This window comes from Pelmatolapia mariae, linkage group LG18 (genome assembly GCF_036321145.2).
Source record: "Pelmatolapia mariae isolate MD_Pm_ZW linkage group LG18, Pm_UMD_F_2, whole genome shotgun sequence".
Classification (NCBI taxonomy): domain Eukaryota; kingdom Metazoa; phylum Chordata; class Actinopteri; order Cichliformes; family Cichlidae; genus Pelmatolapia; species Pelmatolapia mariae.
The window spans coordinates 36,426,834-36,445,147 of record NC_086243.1 but is presented as its reverse complement, the minus strand read 5'-3'; the positions used below and the strand labels follow the sequence as shown (position 1 = coordinate 36,445,147).

Here is an 18,314-nt window from a genome sequence, read left to right as displayed (position 1 = left end):
TAACCTTATAAATATTCTGCAGTAGAACAAAAACAGAAGACAACCATGAATCATCATGTAAACATAGGTTTAATTTGAGACACAGCTAAGCATTTTGCAATTTCGCATAATATTAAAAAGTTTAAATTTCTTCAGCATTGAACAGCAGAAATGAGGCTTTCTTGTCGGAAGTCAGTTAAATAAAAATTTTAAAAAAAGACAGCGGCCGACAGCGCTGTGAAGAACGATAGACTTGTGTGTAATAAGCAAGCGAATAATGCAGAAAACAGATTTTTAAATGGGAAACTGTTCTTGAAGTACACTGAGAGAGAGAGAGCTGTGCATGAAGTGTAAAAGAGAATTCATGACAATGTTTATGTGAAGCGTAGAGTTCTTTTGCTGCTGGTTCAGTCAAATTTGGTTGGAGAGAGACAAAATTGCAGCTTCAGAATCAGCGCAAAAAAAGACGCAAACACAAAGCGCGGACCCGACACATCAGAATCAGTGAGCTGTTGGCTTTCAGCTCCGACGGTGTGTCCGTGTATGGGCCGTGGGGTGAGAAAGGCCACATCTCACTAATTGATGCATCAGGTCCGCGCTTTGTGTTTGCGTCTTTGTGCAGAATCTGTGTACCTGCTCTCATTTACCTTTTCAGCTGTTTGGCGGTTGTCAAATTTTTGCGAGGTTTAACCTGAGATTGTGGCGTTTCGGGCAAAATACATTTATATTTAAAAATCCATCCATCCATTCGCTTCCGCTTATCCTTTTCAGGGTCGCGGGGGGTGCTGGAGCCTATCCCAACTGTCATAGGGCGAGAGGCGGGGTACACCCTGGACAGGGCGCCAGTCTGTCACAGGGCTAACACACAGAGACAGACAACCATTCGCACTCACATTCACTCCCGCATTCACACCTATGGGCAATTTGGATTAATCAATTAACCTATCCCCACAAACTGCATGTCTTTGGACGGTGGGAGGAAGCCGGAGTCGATTCAGGATTTTAATGAATCTATATCGCGTTATTCAAGCTAGAACCCCTCTCCCACCTGGGTGTCGTGGTCCTGGCTCAGTGACCCAGTGTTTTATGTTGTTTATTATTAATAGTCTTTTTTTGTCTTATTTTGAATCTCTAGTCTTTGGTTTCGGTGTTATTTAGAGTTTTCAGTCTTTTGGTTTCTGTCTCTGTGTTCCCTGTCAGATATATCCCCTTGTCAACTCCGTGTCTCTGTGTTGTTTCCTGTTTTACTTCTGTGTCCTACATCACTGCTCTGCTTTGGGTCCATTGTCTCGTTACGTGTTCTTTGTGAGGAGAGAAACTGGAGAGAAGGGGCAGATGTCGGCCAGGGCGTGCCCGTTCTCTCTGTGTGGATACCATCCAACAGGAAAGGAGTCGTGTTAAAGTGAATTGTTAAATGTTGTCATTTTTATGCTTACCATCTCTACATTGTTTCAAACTGTGTGATCAAAGACATTCCTTTGTCTCTGACCGCCTCTCCAGCCACTCTGGTGCTAGGGGAGGCTTTATTAGGCACATCCTATCTGAAAGATCTGTTTGTTGTGTTGTAAGCTTCCTGCTTTTATGATCCTTTTGGTGAGCAGGAGGTCACACAAACGCACCTCCATGACACACACATTCTCACATACACACACACACACACACACACACACGTGCTTACACGTGCACACACATACACACAGTGCCTTGTCTTTGTAACCAAGGGGGGTTTTACGAGGGGAGGTGCTTGTGTAAACTATTGTGTATTGTAACAGTTTTTCAATAAAAGGCTACGAGGAGGGCTGCTCTTTGAAGGAGTTGGGCTGGAGACAGGTGAGGAGCGTTAAGCTCCACAGCCTGGTTCCGATCAGCCTTCCCTTGCTAGCGAGTAAAAGACCGGTTGAAGATGTTCTGTCTTGTTTTCGTTCTTCATGAGGAATACAGTGGCTTGCAAAAGTATTCGGCCCCCTTGAACTTTTCCACATTTTGTCACATTACAGCCACAAACATGAATCAATTTTATTGGAATTCCACGTGAAAGACCAATACAAAGTGGTGTACACGTGAGAAGTGGAACGAAAATCATACATGATTCCAAACATTTTTTACAAATAAATAACTGCAAAGTGGGGTGTGCGTAATTATTCAGCCCCCTTTGGTCTGAGTGCAGTCAGTTGCCCATAGACGTTGCCTGATGAGTGGTAATGACTAAATAGAGTGCACCTGTGTGTAATCTAATGTCAGTACAAATACAGCTGCTCTGTGACCGCCTCAGAGGTTGTCTAAGAGAATATTGGGAGCAACAACACCATGAAGTCCAAAGAACACACCAGACAGGTCAGGGATAAAGTTATTGAGAAATTTAAAGCAGGCTTAGGATACAAAAAGATTTCCCAAGCCTTGAACATCCCACGGAGCACTGTTCAAGCCATCATTCAGAAATGGAAGGAGTATGGCACAACTGTAAACCTACCAAGACAAGGCCGTCCACCTAAACTCACAGGCCGAACAAGAAGAGCGCTGATCAGAAATGCAGCCAAGAGGCCCATGGTGACTCTGGACGAGCTGCAGAGATCTACAGCTCAGGTGGGGGAATCTGTCCATAGGACAACTATTAGTCGTGCACTGCACAAAGTTGGCCTTTATGGAAGAGTGGCAAGAAGAAAGCCATTGTTAACAGAAAACCATAAGAAATCCAGTTTGCAGTTTGCCACAAGCCATGTGGGGGACACAGCAAACATGTGGAAGAAGGTGCTCTGGTCAGATGAGACCAAAATGCAAAACGCTATGTGTGGCGGAAAAATAACCCTGCACATCACTCTGAACACACCATCCCCACTGTCAAATATGGTGGTGGCAGCATCATGCTCTGGGGGTGCTTCTCTTCAGCAGGGACAGGGAAGCTGGTCAGAGTTGATGGGAAGCTGGATGGAGCCAAATACAGGGAAATCTTGGAAGAAAACCTCTTGGAGTCTGCAAAAGACTTAAGACTGGGGCGGAGCTTCACCTTCCAGCAGGACAACGACCCTAAACATAAAGCCAGGGCAACAATGGAATGGTTTAAAACAAAACATATCCATGTGTTAGAATGGCCCAGTCAAAGTCCAGATCTAAATCCAATCCAGAATCTGTGGCAAGATCTGAAAACTGCTGTTCACAAACGCTGTCCATCTAATCTGACTGAGCTGGAGCTGTTTTGCAAAGGAGAATGGGCAAAGATTTCAGTCTGTAGATGTGCAAAGCTGGTAGAGACATACCCTAAAAGACTGGCAGCTGGAATTGCAGCAAAAGGTGGTTCTACAAAGTATTGACTCAGGGGGCTGAATAATTACGCACACCCCACTTTGCAGTTATTTATTTGTAAAAAATGTTTGGAATCATGTATGATTTTCGTTCCACTTCTCACGTGTACACCACTTTGTATTGGTCTTTCACGTGGAATTCCAATAACATTGATTCATGTTTGTGGCTGTAATGTGACAAAATGTGGAAAAGTTCAAGGGGGCCGAATACTTTTGCAAGCCACTGTAAGTCTCTAAACTAGCGGGGTCTGTGGAAGCACAGACTCAACAAGTTGAGTTCTTGAAAGAAACAGCTGAAATCCAAATCTTCTTGACTTTATAATCCTACATGTCAAAAATGTTCAGGGAAAAAGACAAAACTTTCACTGTACTGGCCTTGGTTGCTCCTCTGGTGTAACTTGCTCTGATTTCTACCTGTGGGCTCCGCGGGCCAAATCTTCGAATCATTCCAAGAAGCAGAGGAAGTGGCAGCCCCAAAAGTTCCTGGGTGCCTTCTTTTATACTTCTTTGCCATTTTGCCTCCCCCGCTCTCTCCTCTGGACACGACAGCTTCTGAGATTACATCTGGTCTCATCCATTGTGACATCCAAACATTGCTGCTGACGTCTAATCGAACGATGTCCAGCTTATCATCCTCTCTGAGTTTATTACATACGTGACTTAAAACAAAGCTTTAACTTTGAAATCACTTCATCTCATTTTCTTCTTTTCTATGTTTTACTTCACATAATTTGCCAAGAATTCAATCACACATGAAGGTTCAGTCAGATATGAATATTTTATGGACATAAATATGATTTAATTACTTCAAATTAATTTATCATGAACTCCGTCTCACATGAACACATCTCTCTTTAATTCAGTTATGTAGGAATACTCTCTCACTTTTTCACTTCAAAACAATAAATCAAACTTTCTCTGAACAAACACTACAGACCTCAGAACGCTCTGTGCTGTTTACATTTATTTTTGTTGCTCCCTCCTCAAACACATCTGGATAATGAGCAGAGTGAACATTTTTATGTGATTTATAGTGATGCATGTCAGAGTTTACATGGATGAATGATGCTTGGATCTGTGAGCACAATGTTGTACAGCAGTCCAGCTTCCTGTGGCTTAGTTCATCAGACTTTGGAAGAAGATTTCAGATCTTAAGGGTACGAATGAACTTCAACATAGCCAGACTTTCTTTATGTTAACTGACTCAAGAAACGCTAAAATCCCAGTCAGAGAAAACGGTGTCATTACGGTGGATGTGACCTTTTGAGTTAAGCTTTGATGACGATATAATGATAAAAACATCTATAAAAAAACATCAAAAATACTAATAAAAAGCATCACAGCTGAAAGTATCACAAAAGATTAATGCTGAAGAAAGCTGTTAATCTGATGATTTAGTGCATTGAGCAGTAAAATAAACATTTTAATGCTCTGTGCTGTTTACATTCCCATCGGTCCCATTCCTAAAACAATCCCAGCACAGAAGCACACACACAGAAACCAGATCAGAGTAAAAGGTCAGGAGGTCAGCTATTAGAACCATGTTATTACTCATACTGCGTATTTTATTCATCATTTTAATTAGACTTTGATTGATGTACTTTATATCTTTGATTAAGAAGAAAAGATATTTTACTATGAGCAAAAGCATGTACAGATAAACTCTGTCATATTACTCTGCATCACACTGTAAACATAAGTCTGGATCTTAACCTTTCGCCCTCTCTCAGATGTGATGAGAGGTAAGCCAGGGAACTTCTCTTTCAGTCTCCTTCTTTGTTTGACTTCACTGTTAACAGATCAAATAAAATCACACTCACATGTAACTAACAGACAACCTCTTCACTGGTACAGACATCATTCTGACCTTCAGCCTCAGTTTATACTTTGAAAAGCAGCAGGATCAGATCACAGCTCGGTATATTCCTGATAATAATATGAATCGCAGACATCAAATACTAAACTGACCACAGCTCTCTCTGCTCTAAAAACACAGTGGCTAAATAACTTCCTTTAGCCACATGTGCTTTATATTAAGGGATGTGGTGTGGAAAGGTCTGTATATTTTAGCAACTAGGCATGAAAAGAACATAAATTCTCCCTGTTCTCCAAAAGTGCAGAACACAGAACCTTCTTCCTGTATTTATTTTTGTTGCTCCCTCCTCAAACACATCTGGATAATAAGCAGAGTGAACATTTTTATGTGATTTATAGTGATGCATGTCAGATTTTACATGGATGAATGATGCTTGGATCTGTGAGCACAATGCTGTACAGCAGTCGGGCTTCCTGTGGCTTAGTTCATCAGACTTAGGAAGAACATTTCAGACCTGAGGGGTAGACTATGAATGAATCAGCATGGCCAGGCTTTCTTTGTGTTAACTGACTCAACAAAACCTAAAATCCCAGTCAGAGAAAACGGTATCATTACAGTGCATGTGAACTTTTCATTTAAGCCGGGCCTTCTGCTTCAGGCACTGAGCGGGCTCACTTCTTCCAAAGTGTGAGTGTAACCTACTCCATCAGCCACATAAACAGATGATGATATCGTAATAACACATAATCCATAAAAAAACCTTCAAAAATACTGATACAAAGCATCACAGCTGAAAGTATCACAAAAGATTAATGCTGAAGAAAGCTGTTAATCTGGTGATTTAGTGCATTGAGCAGTAAAATAAACATTTTACTACTCAATGCACTAAATAACCAGTAAATCAATCTCTGCTTAGGTTGCTGCCCCCACAACCCGGGGCAGAGTCATGGGGGCAGCAACCTAAGCAGAGAAGCCCAGTCCTCCCTCTCCCCAGCCACCTCCTCCAGCTTGTCCGGGGAAACACCAAGGCGTTCCCAGGCCAGCCGAGAGATATAATCTCTCCAGTGTGTCCTGGGTCTGCCCTGGAACACCTCACCCAGGAGGTACCCAGGAGGCATCCTTGTCCTTGTCTCTAAAGTAGAGGCTAGCCACCCTTCGGAGCAAACCCATTTCTGCCGCTTGTATCTGCGATCTCATTCTTTCGGTCACTACTCACAGCACGTGATCATAAGTGAATCCATCTGTTGATATCCCGCTCCGCTCTCTTATCCCGTCACTCGTGAACAAGACTCCAAGATGCTTAAACTCATCCATTTGGGGCTAGAATTCAATCAGTGTAAAAGACACTTGGCTGCAGATTAGAATCAAGAACAACAACATTTTTACATTTTTTGCATGACTAAATTAACACATTCCTGCTCTTGACCAGGTTACGTGATCAGCACAAGTTACCATGGTGATTTAGCCAGGTAAAAAAAGAACATATGTGATGCAAACTTCTGACTTTTACAACAATATGGCTTCTCCCTTGTGTGACTTTTTTACATGTTCCGATAAAACATTACGATGTCTGAAAGCTTTCCCACACGTTTCACAATGATATGGTTTCTCACCTGTGTGAATTCTTATGTGCTCTCTTAAATGAGAGTTACATCTGAACCATTTCCCACACGTTTTGCATTGATATGGTTTCACACCTGTGTGAATTCTTGTGTGCTTCACTAAATCACTATTGTATCCAAACCTTTTCCCACATGTTTTACAAGTATATGGCTTCACATCGGAGTGCGTTCTTAGGTGCTTCCCCAAAAAACTACTGCATCTGAACATTTTTCCACACACTGTACAAGCGAACGGTCTCTCACCTGTGTGGATTGTATAATGTCTCTTCATTAGATAATTAAACTTAAAGGCTTTTCCACAAACATCACATTTTAAAGACTTACTACTTTTATCAAAGTTACACTGACTCTCTGACATAGTGGGATTTTCTGCATTCTTGTGACTTTTGTGTCTTTCTCTACTTGACCTTGAATCTGCGTTCTTGTTTCCTCCCGGATCTTGACTGTCAGCTACAGCAGAGCTGTGAGCAAGGAGCTGCTCCCTGTCTGCTTCTGGTTCACTGTGGTCTGTTTCCTCAGCAGCAGTCACCATAAAGGTATCAGTCTCCTCCTTCAGTACCAGCTGCTCTCCCTCCTGACTGCTGCACAGTTCCTCCTGTTCCTCTTTAATTTGTGGAAGTTCTGGTTCCTCGTGGTCCACACTGGAGCTCCTCTCCTGGTTCCAGAGCTGCTGCTCAGGGAGAACCTCATTCTCCTCCTCACAGACAGGCTGCTGTGGGACGTCTGGAGGGACATAAGGAGATAAGAAAAAGAAAAATGGTGTTGTAGAAAATCATCTGAGTAAATATTACTAATAAAGTATATTTAGTACAAAATATTTAATAAGAGAATAATGCTAATCAACAGAGGGATATCAGCAGTAAGGGCAGAGCGAGGTTGAACTACCAGCTGCTGTAGAAAAGCTGTAATAAATATACTGCAATGAGCTGATAAATAACCTGTGAGGTCTCAATGGATCCTAATCTGTAAGATGAGGGTTAAAGAACTGAGAAGTTGAATAATTCACTGAATTAAGTAAAAATGAGTTGCTGACAAATTTTACTAAATGGAAGCAGGTGCAACAAATCAAATGTGAGTTACAGCTGACATTCTCCAGCACGTTTATAATGACATCACATCACAGGAAATAGAACTTTTGATCTTCTCGATTCATCTCCATAATTTTCATCATAACTGCTTTGATCCTTTGTTCATTACGTGCTGCTGGTTTTTCGGTGGCTCTCAGCACATTCTAGCTTTAGCTTTAACCACTTTGCCTTTGTTAGCTTCTTTGAAATGACAACCACTGTCTGCATCATTACACCAGTGGTTCTCGAACTTTTTACATCATTCACCACATGGCAGGAAGAAATATTTTCACGTCCCAGAACACCATTTGTCCATATTCTTAGTTAACATTCTTGTTTTGATTTAGCCATATCTTATATGTAGTCTGCAATAGGCAAACATCTACTATCCCGGGTTTGTTTATGTTTCGCACTTTTACAGATTATGTAACATACCATCTTGATTTAAATCAATTCTGACAAGTTTGTTAAGTTAACATGTTATTTATTTTAACTGTTAATTTGTCTTGTTTAAACTCACCTTACCTACCTGTGTTCCAGGAACAAAAGGAGGAAATATAGTTTTACTTCCTGTAATTATAGCTTCCTGGGTAATCTGAGGTCACAGGAAGAGACCAGGTGAAGAAGGGAGAATCTTTCTCCAAAAGTCGATTCTGTTCATCTGGACGTAGCGTTTTGAATCTTTGTAATTGAATTAAGTTGATTTTAGACTGTAATAGCTAAAGAACCATCTACAAAATAACAAGGTTCTTTGACGTATGATGGTTCTTTAAAGAACCATCTACAAAATAACAAGGTTCTTTGACGTATGATGGTTCTTTAAAGAACAATGAAGACATCTGAAGAACCATTCAAGAACCATAATTTTTCTGAGAGTAATTTAATACAGTTGATTTTAGACTGTGTTTATACAGATATGGATTTATTGGTGCAATATGTATTGAGTACACCGTAGAGTTTTAATGCTAGGAAGGGGTGGTAGTAGTATAGGTTTGAGTATTGAAATGTTTGTCTCACCTACCTAATGGAATAGTCCAGGGGTGAGTGGACTATTTAAGCAGATGAACGCAGAAACACAGAGAGACAGAAGCCTTTCACACTCACATTCACTCTAAACATACACATCATTGTATTTTTAGGGTTCTGTCTCCAGTGGAAGTCGATGTTGATGTCTTTTGGCATTCCAGCCACGTGTAAAATTAGGAGTGTATTACTGAATTTCCCTTAGGAACCCACTCGAGGGATTAATAAAGTTTCATTTAATCTAACCTGCATCACGGCCTGTTCTCAGATCTGCTGTCTCACCTGTGTTTGGCCTGTAAAGTCGGTCACTGAGTTCTGTCTGCGGGTTTCTCTGCATTATTCTGTCCACAGTGTTTCGTTTGGCCGTCTACATCATTTGCTGCTGGTGAAATGCCTAAACTGACTAAATCCAAGAGTTTTTCATAATCTATTGATAACTCTGTTGTTACACCTTCCCCTCAGAGTCCGGGTGTTGTCCTCATCAGTACACAGCATATATAAATAATATCACTCAGTCTGGTTATTTTCATCTCCGCAACATTAATCGCCTTCATCCTTCACTCAGTACCGCCATACTTGTCAATGCTTTTGCCACATCTCGTTTAGGTTACTGTACTTCTCTTCAGTCTACCTGATAAATTTCTCCATAAACTGCAGTGAGTTCAGAATTCAGCTGCTGGTATTATATGCAGAACCAGATGCACTGAACATATGACACCTGTTCTTAAACAGCTCCATTGGCTTCCAGTTCACCTCCCTATAATTTGAAGATCCTGCTTCTTACTTTGAGAGCCTTTTGCTATTCTGCCCCAAGACTTTCAAACTTCCAAAGTCTGCACTTCCACCAGATCCCTGGACCATAAACTCTCATTCCACTTTTAAATCACAACTCAAAACTCATCAGTTCAGAACTGCAGACCCTTTATTATGACTTCCTCCTAGTCTATTGTTACCTTGATTAGTTTTATGTAGTTTTATTTGTTTATGTTATGTTTTTATTTTGCTGTACTGATGTAAGGTGACCTTGAGGGTCTTTAAAGGTGCCTATAAGGAAAAATTATTATTATTATTGTTATAATAAGATAAGAGCTTAGGGCTGTGCGATATGACGAAAAATCACATATCCCGATATAAAACATCTATCGTCCCGATAACGATATAAATCACAAAAAATTTAATATTTTCTGTAAATTCTATGAATCTCAGGTAGGTGAAGTGTTTCCAGCTGGGCGTCGTGTACCTGGAGTTGAGTGTTTTAACCGATGCATGAAACTACACATCTTTAGACATAGGTTGTAACGGCCGCCGTTTTCCTTGTATTTATTACACGGCTTGCTCCAGGGAAAAGCCTGTTCTAACGTTTGAGTCTAAGGTTTATTGACGAGTCTTTTTTGCCTCTCATCCGTCAATACTCTGCATACTTTTTCACGTGATTCCGTTTATTTTGAAAAGTCTCAACAGGATCTTGAGCTTTATTGTGAAAGGTTTATGTGGAAAATAAACAAGCGGACATGCGATGGTTTTACCGTCGTTGTTGCTAACAACAAACCATAAAAACAGTCGCTCGTCCGTCCGTAGTGTGGTTATATTAAATATAAGAGAAGGAGAGAACTTTAAGAAATTAATATAGCCACTACAGTGACCGTCAAAACGATGAAAAAAATTGCCGTAAACAGTTTATTTTGTGACACCACGAAACAAACGATAGCATAAAATGAAACGAGACGTTTTTATATCGTCATCCGATATATATCGTTATATCGAACAGCCCTATAAGAGCTCATTGCTTTGATGTGCAGTTCGGTCATTCTCTTTACTTTTTGGACCTGAGCTATTTTGGGTAAAACTACACAGCTCAAGTTTAACACTGTATGTTATTTATTTTCCTTAACATTTCAGTGCAGTGTTTATTATTGTATTGAGTAGTTTTAGTAATTGTATTTAATTGTAAAATAGTAATTGTATTTAATAATACAGTTTTAGAATAAATTTTAATGTTTCCATTTCAGACACGACTGATACTTGGTTGTGTCCTGAGTGCCCATAACTGTAAAGTTCAGAAACTCAGAAAGATCAATTGGAGAAAAAGAGTCTAAATGAACATCAATGGTACTAAAAGTAGCTGTAGATAATATTACATCTGTGAGATGAATATGAGTCATTTTTTCTCTAATGGTTAAAATTTTATTTGTGAAGAAGTTCATGAAGTCATTACTAGTTAACGTTAAAGGGATGGTTGGCTCAGTAGAGCACTGACTGTTTGTCAGCCTGGCTACAGTGCTGAAGAGAAACCTGGGGTTGTTCTTATTTTCTTCAATCAGTGATGAATAGTAAGATGTTCTGGCTTTGCGGAGGGCTTTCTTATAAAGCAGCAAACTATTTCTCCAGGCTACATGATGATCCTCTAAATTTACCCACCAGCTCCGTAGCTGAGCAGGAGGTCAAGGCTGACTGGAGTCGGCGAGCACAGCGAACTCTAGGGCTGTGCGATATGACCAAAATCTCATATCCCGATATAAGACATTTATCGTCCCGACAACGATATTTATCACAAAAATTGTACATTTTCTGTAAATTCTGTGAATCTCGGGCAACTCGACTTGCTTGAAATGTTTTCAGCTGTGCGTCGTGTACCTGGAGTCGAGTGTTACATAAGTTGAAACAGCCACAATTTTCTTTGTGAGTATTTATTACACAGCATGCTGTGCCGTGTAATAAAGGTGTATTTTTTAGCACCTGACGGCTCTTTTTAGCTTCTCGTCCATAAACACTCTGCAAACTATTTCACTCGACTCATTTTATTTTGAAAAATCTCAACAGGATCTTCAGCTTTATTGTGAAAGGTTTATGTGGAAAATAAACAACCGGACAGCGAAGCCATGTGATGGTTTTACCGTTGTTGTTGCCAACGACAATGCATAAAAGCAGTCGCTTGTCCGTCCGTAGTCCATAAATAGTCCATAAAAAGAGAAAGAGAAAACTTCAAGAAATCCTACAGTGACCATCAAAACGATGAAAAAAATATTGCCGTAAACAGTTTATTTTGCAACACCACGAAACAAACGATAGCGTAAAATGAAACGATAGACGTTTTCATACCGTCATCATCATATATATCGTTATATCGAACAGCCCTGGCGAACTGCCGGCACCTCATTTTCAAACCCCCGGGGTCTTTCGCTACTCAGCTTAAACATGATATATAAGTCTCTTAGATAATTTCTAAACGATAATGTTTGGCTAATTTCAGTGTTTTTTTGTTGTTGTTGCTGAGTAAATCGGTTTGGCTGAGATTAAAATTCAGCTTCATTACTGGACTGTTTTATTTAATTATAAAGTCTTATTTGAAGAGCTGTCAGTATATTTTAAACTGAATATTTCACCCGTCATGTCCCCTCATGTAAAATCTGTTGTTCTTCTTTAAACAGAAAAGTAAGTACCAGCTGATTAACATTAAAATCTAACATTAAAAATCTTTGAATTCAGAAGGAAACATTTTCTCCGGGAGCAGAAACAACATGTTGACACATGTTAATAGCTGAAGGCTGCTGCAGCATTGATCAAATCATGTTTTTAATATTTGTTCAATTCTCTTCCAAACCCCAGCAGTCCAGTGTTGATTTTAGGGATCTGCAAAAATAAAAAGTAGAAGCTTTCTAACGTCTCAGCTGTTTGTTTTTACTCAATAAGCAGCGTGAGCCGTGCATACATGTATACTATTTTTATTAGGAGAGATTAAGCTTGTGTTTCCTTCATGAAGCTTATTAGACATTATGAAACAGATCAAGTGCTTAAAATACATTTTTAATACATCTTTTTTTTCTTAAAGAAATCTACTACATCATGTGTAATTTCCATTGCAAATATTAATCACAGTTCAGCAGGGATGGCAGTAAAAACTCTGTGTGATGTCATCAAGTACACTGCTGCTCAGCTGTGGAATGATTGCGCTGTTTTCTCACGTTCTCGGGAAGTCCGGACTCCCGTGTGAACTTATTATTTAAGTTCAGTAAAAACGTATTATTTATTTTGTACTGCTTGCTATTTCTGTGCACACAGCGCTATCATATATTCAGTATGACAGACAAATGTTTTTGGAGCTACGTTCGTCAGCCAGTTCGGACTTTACAGCAGGTTTCAACACCGGGGACGCTCTGCTGCCTGGGATCCTTTGTTTACTCGCGCGACGCCGAGGGAAAACAAAGAGGGGGAAGCGCGCCGGAGTTTTTAGCCAAACTCGACAAAGAAAGAACAAGCCACCTCTGCACAGAGTCCTGCTCACGAATCTCCAGTCTCTGGACAACAAACTTGACGAGTTGTGTGCATGGATTAAACACCAAAAAGACATCAGGAACTGCTGTGCTTCACAGAGACATGGCTGGAGCCCAGCATCTCCGACTGCGCCGTCACGCCGGATGGATTCACTGTTTACAGGGGAGACCGAACGAAGGCCTCAGACAAGAAAAGGGGAGGACGGGTGTGCTTTATGGTTAACTCTTTGTGGGCTAGAGATGTTAAAAACCTACTGCTCTCAGAGCCTAGAGCTGCTGACCATTAAAGTCAGGCCTTTTTACCTCCCGAGGGAGTTCAGTTCAGTTCTCCTTTCAGCTGTTTACATTCTGTTTACATACTGCTGCTGCCTGCATACAGACAAAGGCTGAAACAGGAAAAAACAGTTTCCAGGGTCATCTACAAATGGGACAGTGAGGCTGAGGGGGTCTTACAGGACTGCTTTGAGACAACTGACTGGCAGATATTTGTGGATGCAGCTGATGGCAACATCAATGAAGTCACAGACTCTGTCATTGGATATATTGGAAAGTGCATGGATGATACCATCACTAAAACCACCGTCTGCATATATCCAAATCAGAAACCCTGGTTAAATAAATACATTCGTGCCAAGCTAAAAGTGCGGACCTCTGCCTTTAACTCCGGGGATGCTGATGCATATAAAGCAGCCAGGTATGACCTCTGAAAGTCCATAAAAAAGGCCAGAAAGGACTACAGGGACAAAGTGGAGTCCAGCTACCACAGCTTTGACAGCAGGCGACTGTGGAATGGACTGCGCTGCATCACTGACTACAAGAAGGACAACACAGTCAGTGTTCAGCCCACTGCATCTCTCGCAGACGAGCTTAACAGCTTCTGTGCTCGTTTTGATGCAGACAACAGAGAGCAGATCCTCTACCCTCAGGAGCACAGTGAGGCTGCAACTTTAACTCTCAAAACAGAAGCTGTGAGATGGACTTTCAAAAAGGTCAATCCTCACAAAGCTCACAATGCTCTTCATTGACTAAAGCTCGGCATTTAACACCATCATCCTCTCAAAACTTGCCTCGAAGCTCTTCGACCTCGGGCTGGGAACACCAATCTGCAGATGGATTCTAAACTTCCTCACAAACAGGCCCCAGGTGGTGAAAGTTGGTAAGCACACCTCCTAATCACTCATCCTAAACAGAGGTACGCCGCATGGTTGTGTGCTTAGCCCCCTCCTATATTCCCTGTTCACACACGACTGTGTTGCTAAACACGAGTCCAACATCATCATCAAGTTTGCAGATGACACAACCATCATAGGCCTCATCACAGGCAATGACGAGACGGCCTATAGAGAGGAGGTGATGGAGCTGTACGAGTGGTGCCTGGAAAATAACCTGTCTCTCAACATCAGCAAAACCAGAGAAATGATAGTGGACTACCGGAAACGACCAGTCAGGGAACACCAGCCCATCCACATCAACAGTGTCAAGGTCCAAAGGGTCAGCAGCTTCAAATTCCTTGGAGTCAGCATCACCGAGGACTTCTCCTGGACCCTTCACACAGACACTGCTATCAGGAAAGCTTGCCAGCGACTCTACTTCCTGAGGAGGCTGAGGAAGTTTGACATGAACTCAAACATCACCTCACATGTCTACAGGTGTGAGATCGAGAGCTTGCTGACGAGCTGCATTAAAGTTTGGTACGAAGCTGCTCTGCCAGCAGCCGTAAATCACTACAGAGGGTGGTGAAGGCAGCAGAGCACATCACTGGCATGAGGCTTCCTGCCATTCAGGACATTTATCTTCAGCGATGCCTCCACAAAGCACACAGCATCATCAAGGAGCACAGCCACCCAGCACATCAGCTGTTCTCCTTGCTACCATCTGGCAGACGTTACAGGAGTCTATCTGCTCGGACTACAAGACTCAAAAACAGTTTCTACCATCAAACCATACGACACCACAACCACAACACTTCAACACACACACCACACACACACTCCACAGGACGCACTCAGAAGCTGTGCTACAGTTTCACAAGTACACTCTGCACTGGTCACTTCACTCTTATTAGTATTTAAACAAATAAAAACCTTACTCCGTGCAATACTGTACTAACAGCCACTCAAAATGTTGTACTGTTCAGTTTGTACTGCTGCTCACTCATGTGCAATATCCCATTTGTCAACGGTCACATTCCTATTTAAGATTTCCTTTATGTATTCACAAACGTGTACATATATATTTAGCCTGTTAACTTTTTTACTGTAATAATTAAATGTAATACTTCTATTGCATTTTGCTCTTACTATTTTTTACTTACTATATTGCTGAGTGACTGTCTGCTGCTCGTCAAATACATTTCATTGCAATGTTGACCCTGTGCTAACTTGCATATGACAAATAAAACTGAAACTAAGCTTACAAAGTCCGGACTGGCTACATGAGTCCAATTCGTCCCTCAGAGGGACACTCACCTGTCCTGTGCAGCTTGATTTGGGGTTTCCAGGTGATATCCAGCAGTCTGCGCTGACGGTCGATCTCTTCCTCGTACTGGACGATCGTTTTTTCAAACTCCAAGAATATTTGTTCAGCAGCAGCAGTTAGTCGCTCGTTGATAAACTCTCTCAGAGACTGAACTGAAGGCATTGTTACTGCCACAGCTCACACACTCAGCTCACACACAACAACACACTCGGGTCAGTAACGGTAATGGTGCGTTTCTTTTGTTTACTTCCGCCTGTGTCACGTGGTGAGGCTCCGGCAGAGCACGAGTGTTGCCTTTAGTTCCTCTTTAAAGTGTCAGTTTGTTGCAGTAAATGAATAAATGATTGTGAGCAGCAAGGCTACAGTGAGAAGAGAAAACAGATCCATGAATGAATTAAACTCCATGCAGGCTGTGGAATAAAAACAAAGGAAATTATTTTCACTGTTTAGCTTTCAGTGCTGACTTTCAGACAGACGAGCTGTCATCAGGATTCAACAGGACACATGAGAACAAAAGCAGCTCCTCCTCCTCCTGACTGCAGAAACCTGTCTGACTCCAGCTGTGAACATCAGACCACTCACAGCTAACTCCCAGTGAACATCACTTCCAACATTTCTCCTCTGGAAACATGGAAAAACTGGCTGTGATTTGGATCTTTGCAGCTCTCGTAGGTACGTATGTTTCTGACAGGAACACCTGAAATTCAAAGACATGTTTACAGCGTTACAGATCCAGTTTGGATTTTCTTTGAGCTCACTGTGTTTTTCCAATGATGGACATGTGACTGTGGAACAGAGCTGTAAATATAACATGTTGTTTCATCAGCAGGTAACAGCTTGGAAGATGATATTACTGCCAGCAGTGCTGAAGTGTTTTCATCAGAGGGCCGTACAGTTACTGTGTCCTGCAACTATTCAGTTAAAGCCCAGAATCTCCAGTGGTATCGACAGGATCCTGGATCAGCTCCTCAGTTCCTTCTCCTCATCACTGATACGAGTGAGCCGAGTGTGGTGAAAGCAACCCCCCCAAACCCTCGACTGACTGCTGCACTGAACAAGGAGAGAAATCGAGTCAATCTGGAGATCTCCTCTGCTGCAGTGACAGACTCTGCTGTGTACTACTGTGCTCTGCAGCCCACAGTGACAGGAAACACCAAAACTCTGTACAAAAACCTTTGGAGCAAAGACAACAGAATACTCCACAACATCCACTAGAGGGAGCCACACACTGTTAAACCTCTGATTCTTGTGTCATTGGACTGATGACAAAGACAACAGAGAAATGAAGCAGTAAAGATCAGAGACAGAGACAGAGCTGCTGTGGAAGCACAAAACTATTTGATTGGCTGAGCTATTAAACTGGCCCCGCCCACTGAAGTTGAGCTCATCCAATGACATTATTTGTTGGTCATTGTGCTGCATGTTGCTGCACCTCTTTTTGCTTCTATCTCACATTATAGGTGAGTTTAAGAACAGGGATTAAAGTTTAGTTGAAGCTGCTGCATTAAGCAGATATACAGACTGCATTTCACTACTTTTCTTCTTTCTTTTTCCAGGACTAACAGCTGGAGACTCAATCACTCCTCAACAAACTGAAGTCACTAAAACAGAAGGAGAATCTGTCAAACTCACATGTAGCTATCAGACAACTGATGATACTCCTTGGCTTTATTGGTACAGACATCATTCTGACCTTCAGGCTCCTCAGTTTATACTTTACAAAGGAGCCAAACGGAGCACAGCTGAATACATACCTGATAATCGATATGGATCCCAAACATCTTCTACATCAACTAAACTGACCATAACAGCCCTAACCCTGGCAGACACAGCTCTCTACTACTGTGCTCTACAAACACAGTGATACAAAGTGTAGAAGAGGCTGTACAAAAACCTGAACACAGATATCTGACTACTCTTCAAAGAGGAGGGAAGTGGTATTCAAAGCACAGCTTCATATCAGATGGATTCTGCTAATTCCTGTTTTATCAGAGTCACTGTGGTTACAGCTGCTAATGAAACACTGTGGGAGGATTCACATGAGCAGCAAATCCACATCAACCACAAACCAACTGTAGGAACGTTCAGACATGAAGTTTTCTGTTTCTTTAAAATAAGCTTCAGTCTCTCACTGATTCAATTAATACTGTGAATTATCTGGATGTTCTTTGACTCTAAAACATTAGGACATGTTTAATTTTTTTAATGAATATCTGTGATTGATACTAATTCTAAGGATTTGTAATATATTACAAATGTTTGAAATCCTCATAACTGAGCTCCAATAAATAAATAAATCACACACACACACACACACACACACACACACACACACACACACACACACACACACACACACACACATACTAATTGAGATTAGTCAAAGAAGAGTAAAAATTAAGACAGACTGTGCAAAGTGCATTAATAACCATCTAAGATCTGGGACAGCTCTTGACAAAGGCGGTCGCATTTTGCTGCAGGGAAACTTGCATGTGACAAATAAAGGCTTTCTTGAATCTTGAGAAACAGGTGCAACAAGGTAAAATATACAAATATGTGAGTGGAGTCTTATGTCCTGACAGGTGTACTCTCCCGTCACAGAAAGAACAGTTTTTGTACAGAGAAGAGTAGGAGTGATTTCCTGATTTCCTTCTTTATGTCAGTGAGGTTGAATCAGCCTGAGGGAGAAGGAGCTCTGCGGCTTCTGAGGTTGAGTGGATCAGGTGTGATGGGTTGTCCATGATGGAGAGCAGTTTGTT

General features: G+C 41.4%; 1 protein-coding gene across 1 annotated transcript; it reads right to left on the bottom strand.

The window, feature by feature from the left end:
* Positions 1–4,037: 4,037 nt before the first annotated feature.
* Positions 4,038–15,790, bottom strand: LOC134616395 (zinc finger protein 135-like). Its single transcript, XM_063461262.1, has 2 exons — positions 15,546–15,790; positions 4,038–7,439 (listed from the first exon to the last, which is right to left on the bottom strand). The coding sequence occupies exons 1-2, from the start codon at positions 15,715–15,717 to the stop codon at positions 6,601–6,603; spliced, it is 1,011 nt and encodes a 336-aa protein (XP_063317332.1). The 5' UTR covers positions 15,718–15,790; the 3' UTR covers positions 4,038–6,600.
* Between the last annotated feature and the right edge of the window lie 2,524 nt (positions 15,791–18,314).